The following is a 23,278-nucleotide window of genomic DNA, read 5'->3' as shown; positions in this document are numbered from 1 at the left end:
GAGACCCATCTGCATCATTTGCCCCTTTGGAGATTATTTCTAGTGTAATATGTCATCTAAATTAATTTGATATGTTGCTTTTGGATTGTCATCGAGAGTGAAGGTTCCTCTACTAATCTTAATGAGCAAGCGGTCCTAAAAAGTGTAAAATGAGTAAAGTATAAATCTTTCCATTTAAAGATTGCCTTATCTAAGTGTATCTATATTAGTTACAATATTATATAATAAGGAGAGGATTTTCCCCTTTTAAATGGTATTTATTACTCTTGAAAAGTATAGGAAGATCCCAGGGTTAGCCCTTTCTTTTGCTGTAGCACCGCTGACAACTATAGAACTATGTGACCACAAGTTTTGTATAGTTTGTGTAAAAGAGAATCATTATTACTAACGTTTATTATTTTGCATAAGCTATATGAAAAAAGATTATTTTTATACAATAACGACCCACCCTCTCAATATCACCAATTTTATTTTGTTAACCTTGTAAAGATCCTGTACTGTGGTATTCTGTCTGCCTTAAAAGGACATGAAACCAAATATTTTCTTTCATGATTCAGACAGAGAATGCAATTTTAAACAACTTTCCAATTTACTTCTATTATCTAATTTGCTTCCTTCTCTTGTCATCCTTCATGAAAGGTCTATCTAGGAAAGCTCAGGAGCCGCAAAGAACCTAGGTTCTAGCGGCTGATTTGTGACTGCATATATATACAGATTGTCATTGGCTCACCCATGTGTTCTATTAGAAACCAGAAGTGTTTGCAATTTCAGTTCTGCAGCATCACTCATATGTTGTACAGAATAAAAAGTTATATTTAAAGGGACATATTACTGCATATATTTATTTTATGTAATTGGCAAGAGTCCATGAGCTAGTGACGGATGGGATATACAATCCTACCAGGAGGGGCAAAGTTTCCCAAACCTTAAAATGCCTATAAATACACCCCTCACCACACCCACAAATTGTTTTCTTCTATGATAAGCGCTTCTAAGCATTCTGAAGCCCAATTCCTCTCAGAGTACAGTGTTTGTCAGAGGGATGTGAAGAGAGTATCCCCTATTGATTTTTTTATGGTTTCCCTCACGGGAAATCTTTTCAAGGGTTCTCAGTTATCGGTCGTAGGGATTCATCTGCTACCTACCTTTTCAGATCGACAATATACTCTTATACCATTACCTCTACTGATAGTTTTCAGTACTGGTTTGGCTATCTGCTATGTGTGGATGGGTGTCTTTCGTTAAGTATGTATCATTATTTTAAGACACTCTCAGCTTTGGTTGGCGCTTTATGTATTGATATAAAGTTCTAAATATATGTATTTACTTATATTTGCCATGAGTCAGGTCTATGTGTATCTCCCTTTGCAGTCTGGCAGTTTAAATATGTGAATCATGTTTTAGGAAGTTTTTGTCTTACCTGGAGTATAGTCTTTTTTTTTCAAATTTGACTTGTTTTTCTTTTAAAAAAATTTGCGGGCAAATTAGGCTCGCAAGGGTGCAAAATGCTGTTATGAAGTGAGTTATGACGCGAGTTGCGTTATTTCCAGTTTGTTGGCGCCAAAAAAAATTATATACTTCCTTTTGCATCGTGTGTCATACTTGGCGCCAAAAAATTTAGTTTTATTTTACCCCACTTCCTATATGCTCCTTCCTTAATCTTATCCTTTCTCAGAAGCTGCTGTAGGTACCATGCTGCCTGAACACAGTTCTACCAAAGCTAAGTGTATCTGTTGTAAGCTAGTGGAGATTATATCTCCAGCTGTAGTATGTAACAGTTGTCATGATAAGATTTTGCATGCAGAAAAGGTTTCTTTTAGTGCTAGTACAGTATCTGTTGACCCCTCAACATCTAAAGTACATGATATCCCTGTTGATATGAAAAATTATATTGCTGATGCGATACAGAAGGCTATGTCTGCTATTCCGCCTTCAAATAAACATAAAAGGTCTTTTAAAACTTCTCATACTTCTGATGAAATGTGTAATGACCGACAACATACTGATATATCCACCTCTGATGAGGATCTCTCTGACTCAGAAGATCTTACTTCAGACATTGACACTGATTAATCATCTTATTTTTTAAGATTGAGTATATTCGTTCTTTGTTAAAAGAAGTGTTGATAACTTTGCATATTGAGGAGTCCGGTCCTCTTGATAATAAATCCAGTAAATGATTAAATTCTGTCTATAAACCTCCTGTGACTACTCCTGAGGTTTTTCCTGTTCCTGCTGCTATTTCTGATATGATTGCTAAGGAATATTCTAAGACTGGTACTTCTTTTGTTCCTTCCTCAAGGTTTTAAAAGTTGTATCCTTTGCCAGTGGCTAAATTAGAGTTTTTGGAAAAAGTCCCTAAGGTTGATGGGGCTATTTCTACTCTTGCTAAACATACTACTATTCCTATGGAAGATAGTACTTCTTTTAAGGATCCTTTAGATAGGAAAATTGAATCTTATCTAAGGAAAGCTTATTTACATTCTGGCTATATTCTCAGACCTGCCATTTCTGTGGCCAATGTTGCAGCTGCATCAACTTTTTGGTTGGATAGCTTAGCACAACGGGAAAAAGACTCTGATTTGCATAGTATTTTTCTTTTGCTTCAACATGCTAATCATTTTATATCTGATGCTATTTTTCATATCATCAAGATTGATGTTAAATCTATGTCTTTGGCTATTTTAGCTAGAAGAGCTTTATGGCTCAAATCATGGAATACTGACATGGTGTCTAAATCTAGGTTGCTATCTCTATCATTCCTGGGTAATAATTTATTTGGTTCCCAGTTGGATTCTATTATTTCCACTATTACTGGGGGAATGGAGTTTTTTTTGCCCCAAGATAAAAAGTCTAAGGGTAAATCTAAAGCTTCTAATCGGTTTCGTTCCTTTCGCCAGAATAGAGAACAGAAAACAACTCCTTCCCCCAAGGACTCTGGCTCCAATTGGAAGCCATCTTCGAATTGGAATAAATCCAAGCCTTATAAGAAACCAAGGCCAGTCCCCAAGACTGCATGAAGGTGCGGTCCTCAATCCAGTTCTACTGGTGGGGGTCAGATTGAAATTTTTTCAAGACCTTTGGGCAGGTTCCGTTTTGAATCATTGGATTCAGAATATTGTTTCTCAGGGGTATCAAATAGATTTCAGAATAAGACCTCCTGTGAGAAGGTTTTCTCTCTCTCTCACATTCCAACAAATCCTATGAAAGCTCAGGCCTTTCTGAAGTGTGTTTCAGATCTGGAGCTTTCAGGGGTAATTGTACCAGTTCCACTTCTGGAACAGGGTTTGGGTTTTTATTCAAATCTATTCATTGTCCCGAAGAAGGAAAATTTATTCAGACCAATTCTGGATCTGAAATTTTTTAATCATTTTGTAAGGGTCCCAACTTTCAAGATGGTGACTATAAGGACTATTCTGCCTTTTGTTCAGCAACGTCATTATATGTCCACAATAGATTTAAAGGATGCATATCTTCACATTCCAATTCATCCAGACCACTATCAGTTTCTGAGATTCTCTTTCCTAGACAAGCATTACCACTTTGTTGCTCTTCCATTTGGCCTAGCAACAGCTCCAAGAATCTTTTCCAAGGTTCTAGGTGCCCTTCTATCTGTAAACAGAGAGCAGGGTATTGCAGTGTTTCCTTATTTGGATGATATCTTTGTACTGGCTCAATCTTTTCATTTAGCAGAATCTCACACTAATCAACTTGTGTTGTTTCTTCAAAAACATGGTTGGAGGATCAATTTACTAAAGAGTTTCTTGATTCCACAGACAAGGGTCACCTTTTTAAGTTTCCAGATAGATTCATAGTCCATGACTCTGTCTTTAACAGACAAGAGACAAATGAAATTGGTTTCTGCCTGTCGAAACCTTCAGTCTCAATCATTCCCTTGAGTGGCTATGTGCATGGAAGTTTTAGGTCTCATGATTGCAGCATCGGACACAATCCCCTTTGCTAGTTTTCATATGAGACCTCTTCAGCTTTGCATAGATCTCATGGTGTCCCATCTAAACAAGAAACTTCCCAGGTATCTTTCCAGGTCCAGGGATCCTCAGGCGGAGATGGGGTAGATGCGTTTGCAGTTCCTTGGCCATACCAACCTGCTTACATCCTTCCGCCTCTAGTTCTTCTTCAAACCGTTAGCTCATAGAAAATTTTACTTTCAAAGTGGGCAGCTGAGCACGGTTTACTTTAATTTCATATCTATATTTAAAAAATAAGTTATAGCGCATCTTCATTACAACTGATGACTTATTCTGCACAACTAGCAAAGTTCTGTAAAACATTTTGAAACATTCTCTTGTAGATAGAAAAAAAAATGTTGATTAACTGGTCTCTTAAACACTTGATTTTTATTTTTTAAATGTACTAAAGAAAATGGATGTGTTCCATCTGCAGTTAAATGAGAGCTGTTAGGGATTCCCTGCAGCTATGATCCCTGTATTATGACTCATACACACTGACTCACTGTAAGACACACCTAAGGTGCACACCATAATATCACTGGAGACAATGAACCTGTTGCTTTCTATTCCAACACCACAGACACTGTCAAAGATTTGTTTTTTTCAGTGCTGTAAATTATTTTGCTATTTTCCAAAGCAGCCCCAATTCTTCCCATTAAATTCTATGGAAATTATATTTGTGCGAAATATCCCCAACAGCAATGCCTTGTTCTATTTTACCTTTTTTTTTTTTAATGACTGTGATACTTTGTATTAGATACCAAAAAATGTTCATTTGTGATTCATACGAAACATACAATTTTTAAAAAAAGTTTCCAGTTGACATTTTTAAATTAGTTTGGTACCCATGATGTTCTTTGTTGAAGAGATATACAGGTAGGTGTCTAGATCACATGACAGGACATAGTGCTGACATCTGGTACTCTTGCAAATGCATAACATTCTTGTAAAACTGCTGCCACATAGTGCTCTGTGACATGTGCACGCTCTTGAGATTACATCCCTTCTTTTTAACAAAATGTGCCAAGAAGAGAGTGAAGCAAATTTTGAAAATAGAAGTAAATTAGAAAGTTGTTTAAAATTGTATGCTCTGTCTAAATCACTAAAGACAATGTTAGGTTTCATGTCTTCTTAATGCCGATTTTAATTGTGGGTTTGGTGAAGAAACATTACTATCCTTTTACTCCTTGGGGTAACATTGGAAGTGTCTGTACTTATTTCTGTTTTATGGAAGTATATCATTTATTGGATTTAGTATATTTTACAGTGCAGAGCAAAACTACATTCCAAGATAAAACAGACAATTATGTTCCATGGATGGAATTGAAACAAAAGAACAAAGTAAAGTGGTTGGAAGCCTAAGGTTTAAAGGAATATAAAAGAAAATTGCACAGCAGTGAATTTCAGATTTGAATAGAAACATTTTTGCAATTAAAATGCTTTTTGTAAAGTTATTACAAATTGAGTGTTAACTCTTCCTGTGCATATGACCCATTGAATATACAGGTTGTGCGTTGACCCATTACCCTCTCGCACAGGTTCTGAGTATGCAATGAGAGTGCACGCAACCTGTAAACAAGAGAACGATTGTTCTATGATGCAATTCCCCTTCTTCAAGATATTGATGCAATTCCCCTTCTTCAAGATATTGATTAAGGAAGAGCAAAAGGCTTTTTTCGAATAGTAGATCTGCTAAATTTGTTCACTTAAAGGGACACTGAACCCAAATGTTTTCTTTTGTAATTCAGAAAGAGCATGCAATTTTTAGCAACTTTCTAATTTACTCCTATTATCAATTTTTCTTCGTTCTCTTGCTATCATTATTTGAAAAAGAAGGCATCTAAGCTTTTTTTTTTTTTGTTTCAGTACTGTGGACAGCACTTTTTTATTGGTGGATGAATTTATCCACCAATCAGCAAGGACAACCCAGGTTGTTCACAAAAATGGGCCGGCATCTAAACTTACATTCTTGCATTTCAAATAAAGATACCAAGAGAATGAAGAAAATTTGATAATAGGAGTAAATGAGAAAGTTGCTTAAAATTTTCATGCTCAATCTGAATCACGAAATAATTTTTTTTTGGTACAGTGTCCCTTTAAGCATAACATTCAAATTGTATGTAAAAGGGAAAGTCTAATTGAAAATTTGTTATTGTTTTCAAAGATAGATAATCCCTTTATTATCCATACCCCAGTTTTGCATAATCTCAGTGCTTTTTACAAACTTGCATTTTAGCCAATCATTGTTGGTTCTTGTACAGCCATTATCATTCTCCATGGAAGTGAGCACAATGTTATCTACATGGCATACATGAAGTAGCACTGTATAGTTGGTGTGCAAGATTTAAAAAGCTAATAAAAAGTACTGCAGGGGCTTAGAAACAGGAAATCTTAGAGGTCATAACGTATATTAATATAACCATGTTGGTTATACAAAGCTGGGGAATGGGTAGTAAAGGGGGTATCTATCTTCTTAAACAATAACAAATAAATCAAGTAGACTGTCCCTTTAATTTCAATAGATTTGCTTTAACGTGTATGAAAATCACTATTACACTGGATACCCCAGTGCTAAATTTGTTATTTCTATGGATTTATCTTGAAGTCTACAGGGATCAACATTCCAGTTTTTATATGTATAACAGGGATGGCCAACTGGCGGTCTATGGACCTTCAATGTGCAGTTGCAGGATTGCTTGAATGAGCTTGCACCGCCAGGGATCCAACCTGCATCTGCATTTTCAATGGAGCCCAATAGTCTCTTCCAAATATGTCAGATGTTCAGCAAACATTCAGTTACAGCTAACACATACGTCTGATATTAGTTATTAGTAACATGTGAGTAGGTTATTGTAGCTTTGCTTGTTGTGAGATGATCCTTATGTTTCTTCTGCTGTTGTTTGCAGTGCAAGCAGCTGCCTGGCAGCCTGTCCAGTGATCTTCACTATTGGATAGGGAAGGAGTCCTCGCAAGATGAGCAGGGGGCAGCTGCGCTATACACAACTCAGCTTGACGAGACGCTGGGAGGGAGCCCGATCCAGCACCGAGAAGTACAGGGATATGAATCAGCCATCTTCAAAAGTTATTTCAAAAATGGCATTATGTAAGTTTTATATATATGTATTATAAATATATATATATGTGTGTGTGTGTATTATAAATATATATATGTGTGTGTGTGTGTGTATTTATAAATATAAATATATATGTGTGTGTGTGTATTATAAATATATATATGTGTGTGTGTATTATAAATATATATGTGTGTGTATTATAAATATAAATATATATGTGTGTGTATTATAAATATATATATATGTGTGTGTGTATTATAAATATATATATGTGTGTGTGTGTGTGTATTATAAATATATATATGCGTGTGTATTATAAATATATATATATATGTGTGTGTGTATAATAAATATAAATATATATATGTGTGTGTATTATAAATATAAATATATATATGTGTGTGTGTGTATTATAAATATATATATATATATGTGTGTGTGTATTATAAATATATATATATATATATATGTGTGTGTATTATAAATATATACCGTATATGCGTGTGTGTGTGTGTATTATAAGTATGTATCGATCTCTCTATCTATCTATCTATCTATCTATATATCTATAACTATAAAATCCTACAGACTCCATGCAAACCTTTTAGCGGACCCTGGGTTTCAAATCTCAACATCGCTTGGCAGGATTTATTTAAAGAAATATGCAACCCACAATGTTTCTTTCATTTATTCAGATAGAGGATGTAATTTTAAACAATTTTCTAGCTTCATATTCCTTTAAAGGGACATTAAACATTTTGAGATTGATTTTAATATAAAATGTTTAAAGGGACATGAAACCCAACATTTTTCTTTCATGATTTAGTTAGAGCATTTCTTTTATCAAATGTGCTTCATTCTCTTGGTATCATTTGTTAAAGGAGGAGCAATGCACTACTGGTTTCTAACTGAACACATGAGTGAGCCAATGACAATCGGTATAAATATATGCAGCCACCGATCAGCAGCTAGAACCTGGGTTCTTTGCTGCTCCTGAGCGTGCCTAGATAAACCGTTCAGCAAAGGATAACAAGAGAAGGAAGCAAATTAAATAATATAAGTAAATTGGAAAGTTGTTTAAAATTGTATTCTCTATCTAAATCATGAGTGTGTAATTATGACTTTACTGTCCCTTTAACTATATGTTAAAAAAAAAAAAAACTTTTCAATATACATTTATTATTTATTTTGTATAATTTTCCTGTAATTAAGCTCTGAAAAGTGTGGTCTTTTCAATTACCCTATGTGTGTTTAAAGTATATACTGATATTTTGTAACTTAAAGGGACATTATACACTCATTTTTTCTTTGCATAAATGTTTTGTAGATGATCTATTTATATAGCCCATAAAGTTTTTTTTTTAAAATAAATGTATAGTTTTGCTTATTTTTAAATAACATTGCTCTGATTTTCAGACTCCTAACCAAGCCCCAAAGTTTTTAATTGAATACTGTCAGCTACCTTCTCCAGCTTGCTCCTGTTTGTTTAAAGGGTCTTTTCATATGCAAAAGAAGGGGGAAGGGGGGGAGTGTCTTATTTCCCACTTGCAGTGGGCTTTCCAACTACCTTTTCAACAGAGCCAAACTGACAGCTTCTAAGTAAGTTTTTAAACAGTTTTATACTGGATTTTTATATCCGTATCTGTGCATCTTATTCTTTATAGTAGTGTCTATTACATGCAGTTATATGAAAATGAGTGTATACTGTCCCTTTAAAGGGACACTGAACCCAAAAATTTTGTTTTGTAATTCAGAAAGAGCATGCAATTTTAAGCAACTTTCTAATTTACTCCTATTATCAATTTTTCTTTGTTCTCTTGCTATCTTTATTTGAAAAAGAAGGCATCTATGCTTTTTTGGGGTTCAGTACTCTGGACAGCAATTTTTTATTGGTGGATGAATTTATCCACCAATCAGCAAGGACAACCCAGGTTGTTCACCAAAAATGGGCCAGCATCTAAACTTACATTCTTGCATTTTAAATAAAGATACCAAGAGAATGAAGAAAATTTGATAATAGGAGTAAATTAGAAAGTTGCTTAAAATTTCATGCTGAATCTGAATCATGAAAGAATTTTTTTGGGTACAGTGTCCCTTTAATTATCCTAGATTTTAAAGCGTGTTCTTCATATCTCATATCTTCTCCTAAGGCCAGTTAGTGACGGTTATAAATTAACCAATAAAGTAACCACCACACAGGATTTAAAGTAACTCTAACATTTAGCCACCAATAAGCAAGCACAACCCAGGTTCTGAACCAAACATGGGTTGGCTTCTAAGCTTAGATTCCTGCTTTTTAAATAAAGATAACAAGAGAACAAAGAAAAATTGATAATAGGAGTAAGTTAGAAAGTTGCTTAAAATTTCTGCTCTATCTGAATCATGAAATAATTTTTTGGGGCTTAGTATCCCTTTAATACAACAGGTTTTAGTTGTGCATAAACTTTTAGCATTTCTTTCTAGTTTCAGAGAGAGAGCTGTGCTGCATGCAATAACAGTTCACGTTTAAAGGGACACTGAACCCAAATTTTTTCTTTAATGATTCAGATAGAGCATGCAAATTTTAAGCAACTTTCTAATTTACTCCTATTATCAATTTTTCTTCATTCTCTTGCTATCTTTATTTGAAAAGCAAGAATGTAAGTTTAGGAGCTGGCCCATTTTTGGTAAACTACCTGGGTTGTCCTTGCTGATTTGACAGCTCCAATAAGCAAGTGCTGTCCAGGGTCTGAACCAAAAATTGGCTGGCTCCTTGGCTTAGATGCCTTCTTTTTCAAATAAAGAAAGCAAGAGAACAAAGAAAAATGTATAATAAATAAGTAAATTAGAAAGTTGCTTAAAATTGCATTACAAATGACAAAAAATAGAACACAAAGTGCGCTACTGCATGACCCAAAAATTTGCTTCTAGTATGTATCACAGGCACCAATCATATAAACAATGACACATACGTTCATATTATTATGTAACCTATGTATATTAGAAAAGTTCTTCTATGTTGTATCGTGTTATCCTGATACAAAAATGACTTGGTATTAGACAAGGCAGTTCATAAGTCCCATGTATTCTGCGTGTTAAAGCTGCAGCTCCTCCAAAGAAAGTCCCATCACAGACCGTTCAGGATTTAACTACAAAAACAAGAAGACAGGGGAGCGCAACACGCATCTGAGTGTAGACAATAAGTTCAAATTTATTAAATAGCCCCTTCCCCAGAGTGCTACTTACAAAATAGACAAATATAACGGACACATCAGTTGTATACAACTATGTAGCTTGCTTCGGCGTCTGACGTATCACTTGTCCGCCTCCTTCTGAATGCTCCCAGCTGATCCAATCGTCAGTGTGTTTTACACGCTGTTTCTCTGACAGTTCTGACAGTTCTTGATATATGGGATATCGTAAATCCAGAAGGGTGCAAAGGTTTCGTTTCTAACTAGACAGTGCGGATCAGGTCCGCCAGACTTCGCTGAATACTGAGAGCAATACGCTCTCTGTATTCAGCATTGCACCAGCTGCTCACAAGAGCTGCTGGTGCACCGCCGCCCCCTGCAGACTCGCGGCCAATGAGGGAGGTGTCAATCAACCCGATCGTACTTGATCGGGTTGATTTCCGGTGATGTCTGTCCGTCTGCTCAGAGCAGGCGGACAGGTTATGGAGTGGCGGTCTTTGTGACCGCTGCTTCATAACTGCTGTTTCTGGCGAGTCTGAAGACTCGCCAGAAACACGGGCCGTCAAGCTCCTTTCGGATAGGCCCCATTGTCTACGCTTAAAATTGCATGCTTTATCTGAATCATGAAAGAAAAAATTGGATTTAGTGTCCCTTTAACCAATATAACAGATATGCACCTTCTCACAAAGGATGGGCGAATGTTTTGCAATAGTCGAAAACTGAAACAAATTTTAACTCGTTTGTTCGTTTCGAATTTAGAATGTTTGCACATCATTCTAACATTCGTTTTATGTAATAGTATTTGTAAAACTTTCTTTGAATGTTATATTCGATTAAAAATGTTCTATAATTCGATTCAAATTATGCAATATTTGAAATAGAAACATTCAAAGTTATATATTTATAGCTGCTATTTATCAATTTTCTAAATTCCCTACCACATAAACTAGTGAACTTCTGAATAGTATTTGTTAAATCGAATGTTACATTCGAAATTTCGAATGTGGATATTCAATTTCATTATGAACATTTGAAAAAAAAAAGTAACATTCGATTAATGAATTTTAATGGATTTTCATTCTTATCAACATTCGATGGTCCAAAACAAATTTCCACAGGACTATTCTTTCTACCAAATAAATTACATGGTCTGCACATTCACCCTTCCCTACTTCTCACTACAATAAACGCTGCATCATCCATCTGTCTGTCTATGTGTGTATCTATCTGTCTATGTGTGTATCTAGCTGTCTATGTGTGTATCTAGCTGTCTATGTGTGTATCTATCTGTCTATGTGTGTATCTATCTGTCTATGTGTGTATCTATCTGTCTATGTGTGTATCTATCTGTCTATGTGTGTATCTATCTGTCTATGTGTGTATCTATCTGTCTATGTGTGTATCTATCTGTCTATGTGTGTATCTATCTGTCTATGTGTGTATCTATCTGTCTATGTGTGTATCTATCTGTCTATGTGTGTATCTATCTGTCTATGTGTGTATCTATCTGTCTATGTGTGTATCTATCTGTCTATGTGTGTATCTATCTGTCTATGTGTGTATCTATCTGTCTATGTGTGTATCTATCTGTCTATGTGTGTATCTATCTGTCTATGTGTGTATCTATCTGTCTATGTGTGTATCTATCTGTCTATGTGTGTATCTATCTGTCTATGTGTGTATCTATCTGTCTAATGTGTGTATCTATCTGTCTAATGTCTATGTGTGTATCTGTCTGTCTAATGTGTATATCTATCTATACATTGATAATGGCAGTAATGTAGCAGAAGAGTGCATTGCCTTGCTGCATTGGTATAACCCATACCTATACTTTTCATCCCTTAGCTACAAGAAGGGAGGGGTGGGCTCAGGATTTAAACACGTGGAGACAAACATGTACAATATCCGTCGGCTGCTGCACGTGAAAGGGAAGAAACATGTAACTGCTACAGAGGTGAGTATGGATCTTTAGCAGCGAGTCTTTATATTATTATATTATTCAGCAGCAATACTTTCTCTGTAAATCCATAACACAAATAGCGTTCTCAAGAGTTTTCATTATAGCAGGGGGGCCTTCAGGGGCCACATCAGATTTATTTAGAGGGCCAAGTAACACATTTTATAATTGATGCCTGAATCTGATTAGTTAAAAAAAAACATTTACATTAATGACAAAATCTTACTTTTAGGTTTCTACTCTATCACAAAAAAAACAGGGAAATTAGGCTTAATTAACTTAAATTTGAAAACTAACCGCTGGGCTCCTCTCTAATACACTGTTTGCTATTAGAAACATGACTACAAAACCTTACTGACAATGATATGAGTTTCATATCCCTATTAAACACAGGATTGATGGGGGGTGGGCACAGACTTTTGGTTCCTTTAAAAGAGATCTCAGAATGACAAGTGACTTATTAAAGGGACATGAAAACCCAAAAAATTATTTCATGATTTAGGTAGAAGATGCAATTTTAAACAACTTTCAAGTTTACTTCTATTATCAAATTTTGCTTCATTCTCATGGTATCATTTGTTGAAGGAGCAGCAATGCACTACTGATTTCTAACTGAACACAAGTGTGAGCCAGTTCTTTGCTGCTTCTGATCTTTCCTAGACAAACCTTTCAGCAAAGGATAACAAGAGAAGGAAGCAAATTAAATAATCAATGTAAAATGGAAATGTGTTTAAAATTGTATGCTTTGTCTAAATCATGAATGTCTAATTATGACTTTACTGACCCTTTAAGGATCAAACTAAATTGGTCTTACAAAACATTGGTCAAAACCAGGGGTCAAGTCCAGCAGGAACGCTTGGGAACGGAGTTCCTGTACTATTTTTGTAGGAAGAACTACTGTAAGTTCCCCCAGGACAGAGATCAGAAACACTTCAGTTAACACTGCTGCTGCTGGTCAGAGGAGCTGGAGCACAGTCTGGTTAGAGGGATAGTGAGATCCTCTAGTAAAGTGCAGTAACACAATACACTAAATGCAAGTCTGTTACAGATAGGTCCTTACATTTCTGTGTGGCTTGCTCTGGGGTTATTTAGCTCCCCTCAGCATTTAACAGGACTATTGCAACTTAAGTGGAAGAGATTCTGTGACAGAGGGGGAGTCTGAGGCCCAAAGGCAACCATTCAACCCTTCATTGGTTTTAATTTGCTTTGATTAAACAAAGTGTATAGATTATATACATATAAATACAGTGTGTGTGTGTGTGTGTATAAAACAATATTAATTGTAAAGGGGTGAAAAGTCTTGGTGAGTTGTTGTAGGACTTGATCCCTGGTCAAAACTGAAAACTGCTTGTTGGTATTTTATCTTTAAAAGGCAAAAAGACAGATACCACTGTAAGTCTCTATCTTCTTTACAAATAGAATTCTTTACAAATAGAATGGGCCTCCCTGTACAATAAAACAAAAGACAGACTGATCCCTGTTAAATGTTCATATTAAATGTCACCAGCACTGAGGTCACAGAAGTATCAGACTATATAATAATAATAATCTGTGTTGCAGGTGGAGTTATCCTGGAAAAGCTTCAATAAAGGAGATGTCTTCCTTCTCGATCTTGGGAAAGTGATCATCCAATGGAACGGGCCTGAAAGCAACAAGTCTGAAAGGATAAGGGTCAGTTATTTTTTATGTTATAGCACTGCATTGCTAATGATTAGCAATGTATCCACCAATCGGCAAGCGCTTCCCAGGGTGCTGAACCAAACAAAAGTCTAAAGTGTAATTACTTAACATCTAAGTTTATTCATTCATAACTTTATTGAGGACCAAAGTCAAAGTTGCAAAAAAGGGCAACTGACAAAAAAAAAAAATAGTATCATCCATGTATTTTTATAAGCGCCTATAAAATAACCGTGCGTCTCTCATCAGGCCTGTACCTTAGCTCAGAGCATCCGAGACGATGAGAGAGGGGGGAGAGCGCAGATCGGCATCATAGACAATGAGCAGGATTCCTCTGATCTAATGCAAATAATGAGCGCTGTGCTTGGAACCAGAACTGGAGAGCTGAAAGCAGCGGTTCCCGATGAAAAGGCAGATGAACAGCAGAAGGCCAATGTCAGGCTTTACCAGTAAGTCCACAGCTCCTGCAAGGAATGTGCAACCTGGAGTCTGTCTGTGTTATTGTAACTAGGCGGCTGTTTGAATAATTTATTGTACTTTCTTGTGCATTAAATCATGGCTTCCTTTCTCTGCAGATTTAAAAAAATAGTATAACTTAACTCCTCAATTGCCAAAGAGAAACACACTACATAGTTCATCTATTTATTCAGCATTTTTAGAGTGAAAGTTCATAAGTAAAGGGACATACACAGCTGCAATAGGAAAGTTCTCCAATCTATTATAGAGTATTTTACTATTGCTTGCCTATACGTTAAGCCCATCATGGTGAACTTTTAAGGTCTCCTCTACCCCTCACCTATTATATATATTTGCCTTGTAAATACTACTTGTTTTTATCTTACTGTCAGAAAGAGTGCCGGACAGATAGCTCAGCATGCTAAGGCACTGAGCTCTGTAGCATCCCAAGGGTTGCAGGTTCGATCTCCGGCGAGGTCCACTCAGCCTTTCATCCTTCCGAGGTCGATAAAATGAGCAGTGCCTTGAGACCCTTACTGGTGATTAGCCGCGCTTTACATGTACCAATACATACATACATACAAAGAGAGCAGTGATTAACCCCATCTGTTATCCATATATAGAGCAGTGATTAACCCCTTCTTGCCAGCTACCTGCAGACCAGTTTCTAACACAAAGTCAATCAATTTGGCAATGAATTCCTTATGTGAGCTACATATAAAGCAGAGTTTAATCCTATAGATCCGCGTTTAGCACCTTTTTCATCACATACAGAGCAATGTTAACAACAATTAAATTAACTTTTTTCTCCTTGGCGACCTTTTAATGCGCCTCCGTGTCTAGGGAGGACCCTTCATGAGCCCAATTACAGATCAAGCATGTGGTCTAGCAGGAGGGTGATTGGGCTCTCTATGCGCCCCCTGAATTAAGCCAAATACAGCCATTTAGATGAGGAACTTCATACTCACAATGACAATTTTAGTTGTATTCCGATATACTCTGTCAGGGCATCCTGGGGCATACAAAGAAGCCATGCACACCACCAGACCCCAGGGAGGTGAAATTTATTGTCCCAGTCATAGACCCTGCTAGCCTGTATGTATGATAGGGGACAATATTGTGTTTTACCTAATAAAGGGACAGTCTACTCCAAAATTATTATTTGTTTTAAAAAAATAGATAATCCCTTTATTACTAATTCCCAGTTTTTCCACAACCAACACTGTTATATTAATGTACCTTTTACCTTGTATCTAAGCCTCTACTGACAGCCCCCTTATCTCAGTGCTTTTTGCATACTTGCATTTAAACTAATTAGTCCTGGTTCCTGCATTACTCCATGGGAGTAGTAGAATGTTATTTATTTGGCACACGAGAAACAGCACTGTCTGGCTGCGAAAAGCTGATAAAATGCACTGAGATAAGAGGTGGAATTTAGGGGTTATAATGTACTTTAATATAATAATGAGGTAGTGCAATGAATGAATGGGTAGTAAAGGTGTTATCTATTTTTTTAAACAATAAACATTTTGGGGTAGACTGTCCCTTTAAAGCACAGCTAACTTTTATGTTTTGTTTAATTAAAGTGTTTTTGAAAAGTCTGGAGATTTGGTTGTTCAAGAAATAGCTACAAAACCACTGACCCAGGACCTGCTTCAGCATGAGGTAAGTGGTATCCCGATATAATCTTGTGACAAGAATAAACAGAGCTCTTAACTATGTCAAAATATTACTGTCCAGTCACTGATCTCAACAAAAGGATTGGCTCTATGATTAGCGCTATGAACTGAACTTGATAGGAGACTATTAACAAGCTGCAAACATACAGGGCAGACAGTATTTAGTATAATGTATCTTTTTATGATGTCCTCTGTGTTTGCTTCTGTGTAGGGCTGTGAAAAGTCTAAAAAATGACTTCTAAGTATTTGTGCATTTACTTAGGCTGAGTGTAGGAAGATGTTCCCGAATTATCAGGGACAGAGAAGGTTTCAAAATTATTGTAGAATGCTGTTAGCTCAATGGATTATTCTAAAACACTGGAATAAATGGATATTCTAAGGCAATTTGTTAATAAATAGTTTAGAAACAAATCTAAAGCAAAATGTTGCGCTCTTTTAACCTGGGGTATTACATTTTCGCCGTTCATTATCTGTTTTGTCCCAGAGCTAATCTTATTCTCCAGAGCAGGACTTAAAGGGACAAATTAAAGTTTCAAAATTATGAGTGTGCAATTTTAATCAAATTTCCAATTTACTTTTATTATCTAATTTGCTTTGTTCTCTTGGTATGCACTGTTGAAAAACATACCTAGGTAGGCTCAGGAGCAGCAAAGCACTACTGGGAGCTAGCTACTGATTGGTGGCTGCACATATATGCTTCTTGTCATTGTCTCACCTTATGTGTCTAGCTAGCTCCCAGTAGTGCATTTCTCCTTCAACGTGGACAACAAGAGAATGAAGCACATTTGATAATAGAAGTAAATTGAAAAGCTATTTAAAATTGTATATTCTATCTGAATCATGATAGAACGATTTGTGGTTTCATGTCCCTTTAAGTTCCAGTATGTGTTTAACCCTTTGCTTAGTAAGAGATCCCAGTGACACATATCATGGTTTTATTTTGTGTAGTAAAATTAGCAAAACTAACATTTCTGCATGTTTTAGTGTCTGGCTCCCTCTAGTGGCTTCATTGAAATGTATCTCTGTACATTTTTTTTTTTTTTTTTCTTCTCTGTTTTTCAGGACTGCCACATTCTAGATCAAGGAGGGGTGAAGATCTTTGTCTGGAGAGGGAAAAACTCCAGCCCCACAGAGAAGAAGGCAGCTTTCAGCAGAGCTGTGGTAAATATTCCACACAGAACCCACAAACCAGTGCACTCTGTGCTAAATAATATAGGCCTAGATAACAAGTGTGGCGTAAAAATGGTAGCTCTGTGGTGCGCTAACATCGCTAGAGTACAGTCCATAGTTACAAATTCAGAGCAAAATGTTAGACTCCCAGTTAAACGGCACCCATGGGGATTGGTACATTCCGGATAAGTGTAGTTTCTGGTTGCTTGAGAGTTACTATTAAAAATAGGCACATCTAGGGGAGGGGCGTGGCTAGCAGCGGCCATGAATAGTCGCAAAGAATGAAGCTCCCAGATCATTCTTAACAATCAGCAGATTATCTTTAGTGAATTTGACCATCCAACTCTACAACTACAAAATTAATTTGTCACATCTACTGCTGCCTTGTTTGCAGTCGAATTTACCTACTTTTAGCACCTGGTAATAGGGTTGCCACCCACCCTGGTATCACTTGAACAGTCCTGGTCTGGCGCTGTATGTCTTGTGTCCCGGATCTACCCTTAAACGCCCCGGGCTAAGAGCTCACCTGGTGCAGCAAGCAGCAGTGAGCACAGATTTTAAAATAAAATTAGCTGGCCAGGGAAGCTCTTAGCCCAGGAGGAGAGACAGAGCCTAGAGTGTGTGGGAGGGGGGGAAGAGGGTCGAGACTCGGTATTGGAATTGGGGAGACTGCGGTAACATCTACTGAACTGCTACAGCTGTCACATTACACACATTACTACAATGTTTTCAACCCGCCCACGTCTGTTGAATTCAACCAACCAGAAGCCACCTGCGAGGGACGTCATATTTTGGCTTCTCCATAGAAACTAGAAGCAGCATGCTCAGTGATTGCAGGAGGCTTGCCCACCTTGGCAACAAAGTGACGGCGCAGAATGGTGCCTGGGCAGTGGGCACCCTAAAAGGTGGGCTAATGCTAAACAGGCTTGTGGAGGGGATTTGTCACGTCCTGTGGCTGCACAACTCTGATGAGCATAACCATGTGCGCAGATTTATTAGTGCAATCACCATCAGACAAACAGCAGCCGGTGGCGGTCCCATTAGGTATCAGCACAGAGGTACGTACAAAGTACAAACCAGTTACCTGACCGTGTATTTACATATACTCTCTGCACAGATGTGCAAGACAAGCTTTTTATGTACCAAAGGATCACATTGTGCTTTAAGTCATTGTGTTCTCATGTAATGGAATATAAATAAATATATAAATATAAAATTTTATTTCATATTGAATTTGAGGCCACGAGAAGCCACACCCCAAGCCACGCCCTGAGACACACCCTCTCCACCCCCATTTAAAAAGTGTCCAGGAATCTTCTGGGCAAAAGGTGGCAACCCTACCTGGGCTAGCTCATTGTAAACTCAGATGGCAGCCTACAATTGAGCTCCTAATACTCCACACGGCAGTCTGGACAGATGGGAACCTGCTGCTGCTACTAACTTATATCAACACTGATGAGAAAAACAGAAATCTCCTCTACTGCAGGGTACTTACAGTTGTAAACTGAAGGCCCTCTGAGTATTATGGAGGAAGATCTCGCTGCAATGAAAGCCCTCCTGACGAGTCTCGATGACCTCATGACCAATAGATTCCATCAGCTAGTAACTTATATACGATTCCCGTCTGAAAGAGAAAATGTCACCGCTGTACCTTCAACACAACAAATGAGACAAGTAGAACTGAATCCAGAACCAAAGATGGCAATCGCTCCATTACTCTTGTTGAGCCATGCAGACAGAGACCTACTAGATTCATATGAAACTGAGGGCCATATTGTTTCTTTGCCTGTCCAAGAGGGTGCGGCTGGCCTGCTGGACCAAGTGGCAGACTACTTACACTCTCAGAATAAAGATTCAGCCGGATCTCCCACTCTGTTGGCGGCTCCTAGCTCTTACATGCACATCAAAAGGCCAGAAGTGCCGGAGACAAAATTTGCTGCGCCATATCTCAAAGCGAGAGCCTTAGTCAGTCTACCTAGAACTCTAAAGTCTACAGATGAACACCTTGCCAAGATGGAGAACCCCCTATACTCAGAGCTGAATAAAATATGCATAATCAATTAGATGAAGGACTTACCCCATCGTATAAGAGCGCCTGTAATTCCCAACCCCAGCTTTTTTGCTCTGGAGGCTTGGTGTGGGTTGAATCGCAAGCGGGCACTCGGCAGACAGCATTTGTATATACTTAATACTACTTCTGCCACCATAAAGTCCTGATCATAATTGGGATCTATTATGTTTACTCTATTTAGCTGGTTACAAGTTTATGAGACACAGTTAATAAACCAATAGTTGTTGATGTTCAATCTCACATCATGCATGCCTACTGTTTATAATGTTTATATGTTATAGTTATATGAACCAATTGTTAGGTGTAGATATATAGGCGGATTATGCTGAACCTATAGATGAGATCTCCTTTCCGTTTAACCTCATTACAGTTTGTTTATTAAATATTCAGCTCCCTTCATGGCTATTTGATATTAATATTTAAATACAGTAAATAAAAGCAAATTATTCATATTAATGTCGCCTCCGTTCAGTCAAGGGCACCCAGTGGCAGCGTGAGGTCTAATTCTCAGACTGCCTTGTGCTCACAACTTTCAATAGCAGTTATGTAGGGTCTGGTAGCATGAAACGGGCGCGCTTTCACCTTCGAGAGCCCACTATAGAGAAAGGAAGCTGCGGAGCAAAGTTAGTGTTCATTTTAATGTACAGTATCTTTGTTTTTTGTTTTTTTTCTTTTTTTTCTTTTGTGGTTGCTTGAGTTCCGGTTAACTGAGTGTTTACTGTATATGTATGTATGTGTGTGTATATACTGTAAACATACAGATTTGAGCCCTTCCCAGTTTAACACCTTATCCTATACCACATCCCTTTTAATGCGTATATAGCCTGTGTATATATATATGTGTGTGTGTGTGTATATGTATGTATATGTGTATATAATATATATATATATATATATATATATATATATATATATATATATATATATATATATACACATACACACACACATACACACATACACACACACATACACACACACACACACACACACACACTTGAGTCCTTCCCAGCCCAACACCTTTAAATCACTGTTAAAACATTTTTAATTACAAAAAAAAACATATTTAACAGGGTGCGCTAAAAAACTGTCTGTCTTGCTAAACTTTTGTGGTAGTGCTATTTTACTTTTTAACTTCTAATACCAAATTTACACTATTCTTAATGCAGGGCATGTAGCACACCCTGCGCTATCAATACATCTCCACTTGTAATCTAGGCCATAGATATAAATAATAAATGCTACTGACTTTTTTACATTAGGCTTTAAAGGTAAATAAAAGCAATAACTTTCTCTCTTGATTGACAACTTTTTTTCTGCTAAGAAGTAAACTATACAGTATATCATTTTACTTTACTAGTTAGGGAAGAAAAGTTATTGGTCCAGAGGGAAAAAGTTCCTAGTCCACTCAGTGTTAGAGAGACATTAAAGGGACACTGAACCCAATTTTTTTCTTTTGTAATTCAGATAGAGCATACAATTTTAAACAACTTTCTAATTTACTCCTATTATCAATTTTTCTTCATTCTCTTGCTTTATTTATTTGAAAAAGAAGGCATCTAAGCTATTTTTTGGTTCAGGACCATGGAAAGCACTTGTTTATTGGTAGGTGAATTTACCCACCAATCAGCAAGAACAACACAAGAAAGATACCAAGAAAATGAAAATAATTTGATAATAGGAGTAAATTAGAAAGTTGCTTAAAATTGCATGCTCTATCTGATTCATGATAGAAAATAAATTGGGTTCAGTGTCCCTTTAAGTCTCCCTCTAAATATGGGTGCCGCCATTTTGGAACCTAAGTTACATTACAGGTATCTGAAGGAGAGTTGCTGCACTGTGCAAACTCATCAGCACTGGAATGCAGAGAAAGCTAGATTTCAACATGGCCGCTCATAACTAGAGGGAGGGTGGATAATCTAAATGCCATGCTTATAAAATCTATTTAGTTTTTAATTTCCCTTTTAAGAAGAAAAAAATGCTCAATTTCTTAATCATCTACTGCAATTTCTTACTAGTCAATGGAAACGCTGTTACTATATTCCTCTTTAGAAATAATAGATTGTTGTGTACTTTGTTACAAGTAAGGGAGCAAACTTGCACATATTATGTAATTTTTTTTTTCTAGATGGTTGTAAAACAGATTTTGCTGATGGTTATAAAGTTAGGTATTATTCAGGATTCCCTATATGTGAGGTGGCATCTTGCCATAGAAAAAAACTTCATAATTGCCTTAAATCCGTCTGCCTTAGCACAGGCCTAGTTGGCCTAAGACAAAACAGCACTGGTCGGAGCTATTTAGCTTTATTACATAAGTTTATTGTAAATTTTATTTGCTACAAATAATTAAAAAAAAATACTGTACAAGCAGATATGGTAGGTAAGAGTTTATCAATTTGTTCTATTTCTCTCTTCACTCTTTCTCTAGGGTTTTATACAAGCTAAAGGATACCCAGCAACCACAAACGTAGAAGTAATGAACGATGGCGCTGAATCTGCCATGTTCAAACAACTGTTTCAGAACTGGAAAGATTTTGAGGAAACGCAAGGGCTTGGGAAATCATACAGTGTTGGAAAAATTGGTAAATAAATATTTTTTGGTTAACTTATACAGAAATCTCTGACAATTATTTAATGGATTAAATTGTTTAATTGTGGAAATGATTACGTTTATGTCGGGGCTTGACAAAGTGATATCAATCTTTGGGGCTACCCAAAAATTACACAATTTTAGGGTCCAAACAAAAGGCAGTTTGTGTGTGTGTGTATGTATGTATGTATGTGTGTGTGTGTGTGTGTGTGTGTATGTATATGTGTGTATATATATATATATATATATATATATATATATATATATATATATATATATATATATATATATATATATATATATATATATATATATATATATATATATATATATATATAAAAAATAAACTCCCTCCTTGACCCATTGCAATCTGGATTTTGTCCCCATCACTCCACAGAGAAAGCAATTGTTAAGGTTACCAACGACCTACTTACAGCAAAATCAAAAGGCCACTTCTCTCTGCTTATCCTCCTTGATCTGTCCGCAGCCTTTGACACTGTTGACCACCCTCTTTTGCTCAGAACCCTCCAATCCTTCGGCATCTGTGACACAGCCCTCTCGTGGCTCTTTTCCTACCTGTCAAACCGTACCTTTAGTGTAGCCTTCTCTCGCCTCCTCTGCCCCGTCACCACTTTCTGTCGGTGTACCGCAAGGCTCTGTCCTCAGTCCCCTTCTCTTCTCAATCTACACATCATCACTAATAAAGTCCCACGGTTTACAATATCATTTGTATGCCGACGACACCCAAATCTACTTCTCTGCACCAGACCTTTCTCCTTCCTTGCTAACCCATGTCACTAACTGTCTCTCTCACATCTCTAACTGGATGTCCTCTCACTACCTCAAGCTAAATCTCTCCAAAACCGAGCTCCTTATTTCCCCCCCTTCTTCTAAACTTTCCACCCCCAATCTCTCTATAACTGTTGACAACTCCATCATTACCCCTACCCCGCATGCCCGATGTCTCGGGGTCACATTTGACTCAGATCTTTCTTTCACTCCTCACATTCAGTCATTGGCTAAAGCCTGCGGCTTCCACCTTAAAAACATCTATAAAATTAGACACTTCCTTACACAAGACAAAACTAAGATTGTAATCCACTCTCTCATTCTTTCCTGCCTCGATTACTGCAACTCTGTCCTCTCTGGTCTCCCCACCTGCCGCCTAGCTCCTTTACAATCCATAATGAATGCCTCTGCCAGACTCATCTTCCTTACACGTCGCTCTTCATCTGCTGCACCTCTCTGCCAATCCCTTCACTGGCTTCCACTCACCTCTAGGATCAAACACAAAATTCTCATTCTGACATACAAAGCCCTCAACTGCACTGCTCCCCCCTATATCTCAGACCTTGTCTCCAGATACTCTCCCTCCCGTCCCCTTCGCTCTGCTCATGACCTCCTACTCTCCTCCTCTCTTGTCACCTCATCACACTCACGTTTACAGGACTTCTCCAGACTGG

General features: G+C 37.1%; 1 protein-coding gene across 2 annotated transcripts in view; it reads left to right on the top strand.

Moving 5' to 3' along the window:
- The window catches only part of VILL (villin like), a 154,181-nt gene that overhangs the window by 67,784 nt on the left and 63,119 nt on the right, over positions 1-23,278 (top strand). For both annotated transcript variants that reach the window (XM_053713771.1, XM_053713770.1), the window contains 7 exons: positions 6,878-7,074; positions 12,061-12,169; positions 13,733-13,843; positions 14,099-14,298; positions 15,892-15,970; positions 17,047-17,145; positions 21,654-21,807. In XM_053713771.1, coding sequence (XP_053569746.1) covers positions 6,878-7,074; positions 12,061-12,169; positions 13,733-13,843; positions 14,099-14,298; positions 15,892-15,970; positions 17,047-17,145; positions 21,654-21,807 — 949 coding nt within the window. The remainder of the gene's footprint in view (positions 1-6,877; positions 7,075-12,060; positions 12,170-13,732; positions 13,844-14,098; positions 14,299-15,891; positions 15,971-17,046; positions 17,146-21,653; positions 21,808-23,278) is intronic.

This window comes from Bombina bombina, chromosome 5, assembly GCF_027579735.1.
Source record: "Bombina bombina isolate aBomBom1 chromosome 5, aBomBom1.pri, whole genome shotgun sequence".
Lineage (NCBI taxonomy): Eukaryota > Metazoa > Chordata > Amphibia > Anura > Bombinatoridae > Bombina > Bombina bombina.
The sequence above is the reverse complement of the archived record's forward strand: the minus strand, read 5'-3'. Positions and strand labels throughout refer to the sequence as shown.